Raw genomic sequence first — 12,637 nt, forward strand, 5'->3', positions numbered from 1 at the left:
TTTTTATATAATTTATTGACTTTGAAATATTTTTATCTTACTTGATTTTCGAAAATGAGTATTAGTGTTGCTAAATTGAGGAATGAATTATTTTATTAACAAATTTGACTTGACATAACCAGGAAACGAAGCAACAATACTTATGAATCAAATGTCTAATTTTTTGTATAAAATGTGTTATGAAAATGTCAATGTAATGTAGATTTATAAACAATTTAAAGTACAAATTGCTACACATATATATCTATAATGTATTCATAAAATACAATTACTTTGAGGTCAAGGAACTATGCATCTACATATTCGTGAATGTTCTTGTAGTATTTTGTTTAGTACCATATCAATTATAATTGTGTTCATATAAGCATTTATTCTCTTGAAGTAATTATTAAAAATAATTGAAAACAATGAAATGTGAGATTAAGAATATAATTATTATCGAGTACAATACTATAAATAATATTCATAAAACGTGACAAATTGTAAATGAAACAGAATTTAATTATTCTTTACTACATTTTAAAGATTGCATGGCATTAGCGAAGTCTGTTATTTTGTTCATTAATATATTGTATGTATAAGACGTACATAATTTATAATATTTGAAGAATTAAAATATTAAACAATAAAAACAAAACCTTCATATATTATATAAAATTGTAATCTTTTATTTTGTCTTAAATTCATAAATATTAGAGAATACTATTTATACAGCTTGAAGATGCATCATATTTGTCAAACAGTACAGAATGGAGTAACAATTTTAACCAAGACGAATCAACAGCAAAAGTAAATGATGTTACGTATTTGTATATATATAATTCCTGTGATGTAAAATAAAAATAAGGCAGTATGGGTATAATAAAGTTTAATGGAAATAAAAATAACTAAACAATACTGTTGTATTTTGTACGTTGCTTAAATTTTATATACTGTGTAAGCTTGAGCTTACAAAATTTAAATTATTAAAACAATATATATGTGTTTAAAAATTGTTGCTACTCAGCACAACTGTGCCGCTAAAATGGCAGTACTTTAAGTAACGGACATCCGTACTACTTTACAAATGGGCTGTGCTTGATAATATTTAAAAATGATGTAACATTTGACTGAAAAATGCTCTACAAAATTTTCGATTCTTTCAAATCTAAGCATACCTTGCCTTTCTCTATATAAATGAATTGCTATACCTTTTGTTGTTATTATATATTCATAGATTAGAAATTATCATTGTTTCATTGCTTATATAGTATTTGCGATATGCATTTTATCTATGTAGCAAGGCCTGCATCTTTAGCTATACTACTGAACAAACTAGTCGAATTATGCAGTAATGTGTCTGGAGAATCATATTCCATGATGCGCCCATTATCCAACACAATGACCCTATTAGAAGTTTTTTTATTTAATATCAATCATTACTTTGAAAATTATATTACAAATTTGTAAAACATACCTGTCTGAATCAAGAATTGTATTAAGTCTATGAGCTATCGTAAGAACTGTGCAATCTTGAAACTCTTGTCTAATTGTTGTTTGAATCAAATCATCTGTTTCTAAATCAACTGAAGCTGTTGCTTCATCGAGAATCAGTACTTTCGTTTTTCGAAGCAATGCTCTTGCTAAACATATTAATTGTCGTTGACCTATACTCAGATTCTCTCCACCTTCTGATAATTCATATAAAAGACCATTTGGCAAGTCTAAAACGTAATAAGACATTATATTTCCCACGTAATTTCTCAATACTACTTATCAATAGAATAGTATTCACTTTTTACAAAGGATTTAAGATGCGCATGTTCCAAAGCTCGCCAAATTTCATCATCAGTATAATAACTGAAAGGATCTAAATTTATCCTTAAACTTCCTGAGAATAATACAGGATCTTGAGGAATAATAGTCAATCTAGATCTTAGATCATGAAGACCCAATTTAGTAATATCAATGTCATCAATAATAATCTTTCCATCAGCTGCTTCTATTATTCTAAATAGAGCTAATGTCAAAGACGATTTCCCAGCACCAGTTCTACCAACAATGCCAACTTTTTCTCCTCCCTTAACGGAAAATGATAATCCACGAAGAACAAGGTCTAAGCCTTCCCTATAACGAACTTTGTAATCTTTAAATTCTACTCGCCCTTGCGAAGGCCAATCTTTAGGTACTGTATAATCTGGATTTTTCCATGCTGCTTCTTGAGGGGTTTCTCCGTATTCTTTTATTCTTTCTACAGCTACTATGTTAGTTTCAACATCGGAAGTCATTCGTACTAACCAATTCAATGTTTGGGTAACCTAAAGTGACAATTTTTATAAAAATTTGTTTTAAAATCAAATTAATCAACATTTATTCATTACTCAGTAATGAAACCAGTAATGAAATCAGTAATGAGTAGTGCATATATCTCATATCTCGTTTATATGTATAACTTACTTGTAAAGCATAACTAACAGATAAACCAACTACACCAGATTGTATAGTGTCTCTACCTAATACAGCAAACAATGCAGCAAAGAAAATAATTAAATTTCCAACCATTTCTAAACGTACTGCCAACCATCTGCAACAAAATAATGAGTCACATTTCATATAATCATTTTAACTTTAATATTCATTTGACATTAAAATTTTTAAGAAAAATTTATACCTGTTTGCAATTATACTAGGGTAATAGCACATCTGATTAAAATCTACTTTACTTTCAGATTCCTGAATAAATCGGTCTTGCACTCCAAATGCCCTAATCATCTGTGCTCCTAATAAATCAATTACTGATATTAACTATACATAATTATATATTTTTGCTACTTAATTATTCTAAAATTATAAATCAATAATAAAATAAGTATTTTACATACCAGAAACTGTTTCACTAAAATGTGAATATATAGGAGATCTTGAAACAGATTCTAAACGTTTCAACTGTCTTGAGGATGCAACATATAAGCGTTGAACAAAGTAATAAATTACACTTATTGGTATTATGACTGCTATAAATTCTGGTGTACTAAAACTTATAACCACTAAAGTGGCTATGACCTGTAATATGAAGATAATATTCAGTAAAAAAAAATATTTCTTAAAGAATAAAAACAAAAGATAAAATCAAACACTCATATACATATAATCAATACATATAAATACATGTATATAATCATGAAATAGTAACCAGAAACTAGCTTTGATACAAAGAACTTATGAGTTAATGATCATGCAAGTTCTTAGATGAAGCACCCATATCTATATTTCCAGACATTAATACACAATTGAATACAAAACTATATTCATTTCAATTAAAGAATGCTTGCACCAGCATCTCTACCATTTACTACACAGGCGTACTCTCTTCATATTCGGTAATTTTAACACAATAAACTATAATAGTAATTTATTGGAAGGGACACAATTATACTTGATCTCAATTTACACAATGTTTTTACACCAAATTATTTAAAATTACATATTATTATTAAATACTTAGAGTTCATTAAAGAACTATAATTGAAGTAATGTAATACATCATTCGATGTAAGATTGCAGAATGATTAAATGATCAAGATGTTTTTAATGATTATTCAGGAAATACCAACCCTTTAGCGAAATAGAAGTATATGAGCATCCAATGAATTATGATTTAAGGAATTATAGCATGGAAATGGTTATAGTCAATCATCTTAATTTGGTTCAGGTATTTCCAAAAATTACCTCAAACAAACAATAGATGCTATCGGAAATTTGTTGGGGGAGAGATGTGTCCAGTACGTCGACATCTTTAGCAAACCTGGAGATAATACGACCAGTAGGAGTCGTATCAAAGAAGGTCAATGGAGCACGCATCACTGCACGCAGCATCATTATGTGCATCTGGCGAGCAGCCAGCCAGCAGCCCAGTTGCGGTGCCAAATCGCAGAAAAAACTCGCCATCGCTACAACATCAGACATGATTTGCTTTCATTGTAACCATTCTAATAAAATAGTACAAATATGACCAAAATTTTAAGAATCTAAGGCACTCTATAAATTCTTTTTATTTAATATTTTTATATGAATTTTTCATTGTTATTCTGAAGTTTTATTCAAAACAAATAGTTTATAACATAATTTATTATCATATAATAAGAATGGTTTGAAAGCACTATTCACTTCTAGTATCCATAAACAAATAGAAGTTCATTTCATCTATATTTTTTAACAACTATAAGTTTGTAATATGAAAAAATTAAAAATACTAATCTGTCTTATGTTATGCGAGGTGGTGAAGTTTGCTGTGGTGTGGCATGCCAGATATGAATAATGAAACAATACACAAGCAAATCAAGCATACTTAGAGAAGTTTCCATATTTGATACAAAAGATATATACTACTTTGAAGCACAAGCAATGTTACTTTTTTATAAAAACATTGATTGTATAATTGTGTCCATTACCTTACTGATTATGATGTTATTATTGCTTTGTAGGTTTTTATACTATAGATTGTTGGTGACTGTATCAAAAGATTGTTAAAGTTGACATTTATTGCTAATTACAATTTTTATGATAAGATTTAAACATTAATATGGTGGTTGATATTGATTAAACAAAATATATGTAGATATTAACAAAATACGGTCACCACACAATATATTTTATTATACTAAGGAAAACCTAATCATGAATTAAAGTAAGATCTTATCTATCCCCAAATATAAAAATGAATTCTACTAGATTTTACATTAAGAAAATATAGATTATGAATAAAATCTCAAATATTTTTTAACAAACACTTGTCCAATAAGTTAATATACTTTTGTGAATAAAATAACTATTGACTGACTATTATAATGATGTTAATAAATAGAAATACTTTCTTTTTCAAATAATCAGCGCATGAAACCCTTTGATCTGTATATGCATGCAAACATTTGTATTTTATTTTCATAATTCTTTTTATATTTAAAAAGCTTATATTTTTTTATGAGCGCAATTAGATATAAATGATTAGAACCATTATTAAACATAGCCACTGCGTAAGTGGATATAAACTTAATTCATAATCTTTGATGAGATTTAGAATTTGTTAAGCACAGTATTTACAACTTGAAAATATCATACCCCAAAGAGGCAAGTAATCCAAGAACGCAGTATGGATGGCAGCGTATTATCAATGACATCAGTGTCTTTAGAGAGTCGATTAAGAATTCGACCGGTTGGAGTTTTGTCAAAAAATGACATTGGGTTCCGGAGAACACGTTGCAACGTATTCTCGAAGAGATGCATGGAAGCGCGTATTGTTCCTTTTGCCAAGATTAATGCCCCTCCAAGCACTGTCACGCCTACAATGATTGGTGAGAACTTTGGTATATCATTAAACCTAACGATTATATATCAAGGACTGCATCAGTTCTTGCAATATTTCCATTTCACATACATTATAAATTTAAATGAAAAATTAGTCTTTTTAGCAATAATATCGAGTTTCGTTATTTCTCACCATCTGCTTAATACCATGTGCAAGTTCCTTTTTACAGTCACACATGTATTAAGATGCATTTATAATTAAAAGATGCTGATATTATTGTAGCATATTAACAGAACATGAATAAATCCTTACATCAAAATTACCTAACTTTATTTATCCTAACAAAATTAACTAAGTAACATAAATTAATTAATAAACGTGTACATTACTACTATCATCTTTTAATCGCTATTATTCTTTAAACAAATTCTTATATTCCAAACGTATTCAAATTTTAGATACTACTTTTCGAATTTCTGCATAAATTTTTTTCATTAATATCGAATGATCAAATTTTTATATCAATATTTGTAGATGTAATGTTTGATGATAAAGTATCAAGTATTACATTACTGTCCTTTCTAAAACGATGTAGTATCAAACAGAATTGGTAAGAGATTGTAAAGATTATAGTATAAAAAATAACATTGAATGATAAATTTTCTTTGTTTAAGTAGTGGTTACTACAAAATGCATTTTTACGTAAATAATCATTGTTCTATTATTATGAAAAAATGATATAGCATGTTAATATTATTAATAATTCAACCTGACTAGATAGAAATATAAAGTACACACTTATGTGTATATAGAAAATAAATAAATTTGCAGTTTCAATAACAATTGGATTATAATAAGTATGAAAATTTAAAAATGTAAAACATATAAAATTTATATATTTTGATAATAGGTAATAAAAAGCTTTGTTATCTCTCTACTTCATGCTCAAATATTATACATAAATATTACATGAGCTTATACATATATGTGAATTGATCAGTGAATAAAGTAAATAAGTACATGCGACATATTAATTGCGATAAAATGCGATAAAATTAATTTTGAACAGCGAAAGTAATTGAAATAATTGCATTTAAACATACATATATCTCTACAAAGCTTTATTTTATTTATAAATATTCTGTTAACACAGCAAACCGCACTCGCACTAATATTTTAAGATTTCGTTAGTATTTTAGTTTTAATTGCGTAATTTCAAACAAAATGTATAAGAAAAATATAATGGTTTTATAATGTTTATATACAAACAGTTAGTCACATACGCATTTTGTACAAGCACATTTTTTTTTATTATAACAGTTTAAAATTAATCAACAAAATTTAATTGTCTTAAAACTGTGTAGTCTGTGAAGGAACACGCCTTTAAAACAATATTTAATTTATGATAAATAAGACAATTACTGTACTGAAAAATACTTGGGATATTACATATTTTTGGGAGATAATCTTACCTTATATAATTGTTATTTGTAAAATTCTAATTCTAAGAAACACTAATCATCAGAAGACAAATAATTATAAATTTTTAAGAACATACCTTGACCAAGACCAAGTCCACCATAAACTCCAAGATACATATTTTGTTTAGCATGATCGACTGTATTATTATAAGTTGTTAAATTACTGTCTGACCATACACTGAGCCAAGCGTTTGAACCAATATTAAATCCTTGAAAAATAGCGTTCATTATAATTGTTGATATTGATAAAAACCAACCAATGGATTTGAAGTAATGAGAATAGACTCGCCATTTAACCTTGATAGTAAAAGTAATACATAAAATTACATTTTTTTCAATAATCTTATCAAATAAGAGAAATAACAACTTACACTTCCAGTTTCAGTTTTTTCCACCTCTATTAATTTTTCTCCTGATTTTGGAGGTAATAACTTTGCTTCTTTTATCTTATTGCTATTTTCGTAAGTACCAGATTGCTGACTACTTGTAGAATACTGTCTAAAAAATTAATAAAAGATCTACACATATAGATATATGTATATAAATAATACCAAATATATTTTATATAAATATAATAATATATAATATAATTTTACCTTTTCAACGAACCATTTAAGGATCTTTTATCAACCATTGAACCAGATTCACTTTGACTTTCTGACATTCTTGATCTACCTCTTGTCAATTTCTGTTGGAGTTCATTTGATCCAATTGTAGATTCCAAATGTTGTTTAATTTCATGCAGATCTGCCTCTGATCCGCCGTCGGCATGTACTATTTCAAATTTGTCACAGAAAAATACAAACTAATATAACATATTAAAGAATAAATATCTTGAATAGTATCTTGAAATTAGAAAATAGTAATAGGATACACTTTTACATTAAAATAACAAAACCTTGAATGCATTCAGCAAATCATGGCTGTTAATTTCAATAGTTCAAAAATAAATTACAGAAAGAATTATAACACTAGTTACTTCATTTCAATAAGTCTCTGATTCAAATTTAACATGCAGTAAAATCTTACATGCATATCTTTCTCTTTTGAACAAAGGAGAAAATATATTATGCTACAAGAATAGCAAGAAACAAAATTGATGTGAAGGTTACTTTATGCTACAAGCTGGCTGATAAGTTTTAATAGTAGCAAATTGCAAAAAATACTAACATCCTTGATACTCTAATATCACAAGCCAAATGCAATATAAACCATTTTCTGGACAATCACATAAATTGAAGTAGGAAAAGGAATCGCAATTACTTTTTTCACTGACTTACGATTTCCAACTTAGATTCATGAAAAATATAATGAAAAATTAATACAAAATAGAATACCTAAATAGAAACTGAATAGAAGAAACTAGAAAAATTAGAAAAAGTGGTATATACCTTCTTGAAGATGTTGCACTAGAAACTCAGAAAAGGCTCCTCTTTTTTCTAAAAGTTCTTTGTAAGTTCCAACTTCTGTTATTTCACCATCTTTAAGAACAATGATGTTATCAACTTCAGGTAAATAAGTAATACCATGTGTGACAAGTATTCTAGTTTTCTTCCTAAGCAGACCACTAGGGCCAATTACATTTTCAAATATATGTTTTCCAACATGTGAATCTACTGCACTCAATGGATCATCCAAAAAATAAGTATCAGAATCATTGTACACTGCTCTTGCCAATGATACTCTCTGTTTTTGCCCACCAGATAAATTTATTCCTTTTTCTCCAATTTCAGTTTGATCACCCGCAGGTAGTACTTTTAAATCTGGATTTAATGCACATGATTCAATTACGCGATTATATACATTTTTGTGCATTGACTTCCCAAATAAAACATTATCTTGTAATGAAGCATTTTGAATCCATGCTTGTTGAGGCACAAATGCTATAGAACCCTATTTATAAAAAAAACATATAATAACATAAAGAAATCTTTCATGTTAAAAATTTTGACATTTATCTAATGAAGTATTTACTTTTGTATTAACTCTACCACTTATTTTGTCCATTTCTCCAAGAAGAGCTGATAAAAGAGAACTTTTCCCTGATCCTACAGTACCAACAACAGCTATCAATTGACCCTGTTCTACATGAAGATTGATATTTCTTAATGTTGGTCTTTCAATATTTTCCAAATCCCATGCGAAGGTGCCATTCTCAATTAATAATGTGTATGCTACATCATTAATTATTAAATTACATTATTAATTATTAAATTACATATTACATTATTAATTATTATCTATTAATATATATGACATATCCAGTACGTAATAGTCGCAAATATATAAAAATCATCAGAAACTTACATTCAGATGGATCATGTTGGACATTATTTGGATCTAACTCTTCTGAATTCATGAATTTATTAATACGTTTTACGGAAACATAAGCCTAGGTATTATACATTATATTAAAAAAGAAAAATCGTGATTGCATTGTAATTTAATATAAGAAATTTTTATTTACCTGAACCATGTTACCAATTATCATAGGTAATATAGAAAGCGGAAACCTTAAGATATTAAAAAGACTGAGTGAAACAAAAGCAACTTTGCTATTTAAACGATTGTTTTCATCTATAAGTACATAGGTTGCAAAGGACACCAGTGAGACCTACAAAGTTTATAAAAAAAAAAGAAAAAGTAAATAAATAATGAAAGAAAACAATAAAAACATAGGTAAACATAAAAATCATGTTCATCCTTAACTCATCTTTAAAAACTTACTAAAAAAGGTGCAAAAGACCAGATAAAACTTATTCCAGAATTGAGATATGCTGTTTCTTTAAGTACTTTAATTTCCTTTGCACGTATCTTCAGTATTTGTTCCTCAAATGAGGGTTCCCATGCATATAGCTTTAATACTTTTATACCATTAAGTACTTCATTCATTAATTTAACTCTTTCATCTTTATATTTCATTTGTCTAATTTGTAGTGTCTTAACTCTATTAGTGATTAAGACATTTATTGGGATGAGAATAAGTAGAACAGCTAAACCAGCAAGCACAGCTGGCCCCAAAATTTCCCATAAAAAATATAATGCTAAAACTATCTGCATTGGTGCAGACCAAATCATATTTATATATGCTGTTAAATCCATAAATCTTTGTGCATCCACGGACATTAAGTTTACTATTTCACCAACTGTTGACTCTTTTCTGGCGGAATTAGATATTCTCAATGCTTTTCGATAAATTGCTGCAATTAACGCAGTACGTACTCGTAATCCAACTAAGAGCATACGATGAAAATATTGAGACAAAACTAATGTTTGAAATGTAGCTGTAAGTAAGAGTAAAACTGCATAAAAATAGCCTTTCCATAGCGGTTCGGGTTTCTCAATAAAATCGATGAGTAACCTATATTAGAAGCATCATTAGTTTTCAGCTATGATTTTAAGTAATTAATTTTTAATATAAAGAACATTAAAATTCATTTGCTTACCTTAATATTTGAGGACTAGCGAAAATTACAATATCTTGCACGAATTTAAGTGCAGCTCCAAATAAAAATGTGGCACCAAAAGCTTTGCAAAGAGGAAGCAAAACTGATGATGTCTTTTTCTTATACTCATTATTAAAATCTACTCGACCAGATGATTTTCTGAACGATGCCTTAGTATTTTGTACACTAGAAACAGATAAAAATTAAGTTTATATTTATATGCTCAGCTATATATACAATTTAATTAACTTACCTACAGTAAGTCCAAAATACTCTTGTTAGCGAAAGTAAATTGATATCTTATTACTAATGTAATATATGATAAAATTTATTTGATTCTATTAACTCATTTTTACTATATTCTTATTCTCTAATATTAAATATTTATAAATATCACACTCACTTGTTACTTTTTTGTGCACTTTTATTCCAATATTTGTTAAATTTAGGTACAATTTCTTTAGCTGTGTCTTCTGAATTTATTGTCCATAAATCTGTAGTTTCCAGGGGTGTTTTAAAACCTTTCCATGCCATTGGATCAAACCAAGTAAAAAAGATTTTTGCTGGAAACGAAGATCTTTGTTCTGGACATGGCTTCTCAACCTATAAATACAATATAGAGCATTAAATCCTAATGTTTTATTTCATGCATAATGTCATGTATAATGTCATGTATCAAGAATATGATAATATATGTTTCCTTACCTTGGGATATTCTGAATATTTAGGCTCTGCATCAACCAAGAAGTTCAATAAGAATAGAAATACCACTATTGGATAATATATCATGTATGATACAAATGGATAAGTAACTTCATGCTAAAAAAAATGATATAAAAAGAATTAATAAATTAATAATGAATTTATATCAATTGTTTGATTAGTTACTGAATCCATTATTACATACATTATTTATATATAACCTTAATAAACTTCTATATTGAACAACTCCGCATATGGTAAGAAGAAACCAAAATAAATATAACAGTCCAGAGGTTTGCATGCCATATTTTCTATTATATATTACTAAAGTACCTGCCTTAATCTATAAAAATGTTAAAAAAATGATATTACTAGCATATAAGTTCAAATTCATTAATTTTTTGTGTAATCTATTTTAATAATCTATATTCTAATAATACTTACAAAAGTAATAATTTTTATAACTGGAGTACAATAATCAACATTATAAACTTTGACATAAGTACTTCTATGTATAGCTGTTCCTATGTCAACAATACTAAGTATAATCAATGCTACTATGAGTATTTGTTTTAAGATAAATAACCATGTGTATGGGATATTTTTGCTTTTACTGTTTAAAAAATAATAAATTTCTATTCCAGAGAATAGCCATAAAAATGTACATGGCACCCATATCAACACTGTTTTCTGAAAACATTCTGTGATGTCTGGATCTTCTGTATTCCATGTTAAACTATTATTCTAAAATGTGGAGATATAAATTATTATAACATTTGTATTAAACATATATTATTATAGATTATAACAAAAATTCTTTCTTAATTTAAACAAAATGATATTATTATATTTCGTTTTGAAATTTGTTAAATACTACTAAAACAATACAAGTAATATGTTTTAATATCTCTATTCTTTAATATTAAACATAATATTATATTTTCAAATATCATATATAATCTATAGTTTAATTTAAAGATCTTACAATATAAATAAAACAAAAACATATCGAAGGTACAAGTAGAATTCTTACCCAAAATTCAGTACCGCAAAATTGATCCATAGTATGATCTTTCATAAAAATACATTTGCTACTTCATGGGTTTTTTCTTCAGTTATATATCCAAATTACACTTATCGGTACCCTTTTATAGGTTTCTTGAGCAAGATAAAGTGTTTTACACTACAACACAGATATCAGTTAATTTCAATAAATGATCGTACTCAACTAGAAGGCGTTCAATTGAAGAAATATACAATTACATTATATGTATATTACCTTATATATCTATCTAAAACTAATTGGTACACAACTATCCGCTCACTTTCTCAAACAAACGTAAACTGTGTCTGAATAGAGACCGATTCACATTTTAACATTGGCTTATTTGCCCAATCAAGATGCATTACGTCATCGCTTACATTACATGCGCAAAATTCTGAAATAACGGTTCAACTTTTAAAAAGATAGAATTGTTTGTAAAAACCGAAAATGAAAAACTGGATAAAATGAGAATAATAGAAACTTTTAAAATGTATCATAAGTAATTTATATGTTATTAATAAAACAATATATTTAAAACGTAACATAACTTTTTATTAAAGTATAAGAATTTCTAAATATTTTATTTCTTTTAAAGATGTATATCTAGTTCTTTATTTTCATTACGATTTTATATTCACATGTGCAAGTATATATCTCCTTTTAAAGTCAAAAATACCTG

The 12,637-nt window shown here is 27.3% G+C and overlaps 1 protein-coding gene across 5 annotated transcripts; it reads right to left on the reverse strand.

Moving 5' to 3' along the window:
- Positions 1–234: 234 nt before the first annotated feature.
- On the reverse strand, positions 235–12,348 carry MRP (Multidrug-Resistance like Protein 1). 5 transcript variants are annotated; one of them, XM_069117534.1, is made up of 23 exons: positions 12,193–12,348; positions 11,947–12,096; positions 11,358–11,657; positions 11,119–11,256; positions 10,917–11,030; positions 10,615–10,814; positions 10,465–10,485; positions 10,212–10,397; positions 9,493–10,126; positions 9,233–9,379; positions 9,073–9,157; positions 8,740–8,939; positions 8,157–8,658; positions 7,362–7,539; positions 7,137–7,263; positions 6,843–7,062; positions 3,709–3,929; positions 2,862–3,042; positions 2,651–2,759; positions 2,437–2,563; positions 1,775–2,297; positions 1,457–1,703; positions 235–1,386 (listed from the first exon to the last, which is right to left on the reverse strand). In XM_069117534.1, exons 2-23 carry the CDS (start codon positions 11,989–11,991, stop codon positions 1,272–1,274), a joined length of 4,620 nt encoding a protein of 1,539 aa, XP_068973635.1. In that variant the 5' UTR covers positions 11,992–12,096; positions 12,193–12,348; the 3' UTR covers positions 235–1,271. The 5 variants fall into 5 exon arrangements, with proteins under 5 accessions (XP_068973635.1, XP_068973633.1, XP_068973638.1 ...); XM_069117532.1 differs by lacking the exon at positions 3,709–3,929 and adding an exon at positions 5,098–5,318; XM_069117537.1 differs by lacking the exon at positions 10,465–10,485.
- Between the last annotated feature and the right edge of the window lie 289 nt (positions 12,349–12,637).

Source organism: Bombus flavifrons, chromosome 7 (genome assembly GCF_040668555.2).
Source record: "Bombus flavifrons isolate JBK064 chromosome 7, iyBomFlav1_principal, whole genome shotgun sequence".
NCBI lineage: Eukaryota > Metazoa > Arthropoda > Insecta > Hymenoptera > Apidae > Bombus > Bombus flavifrons.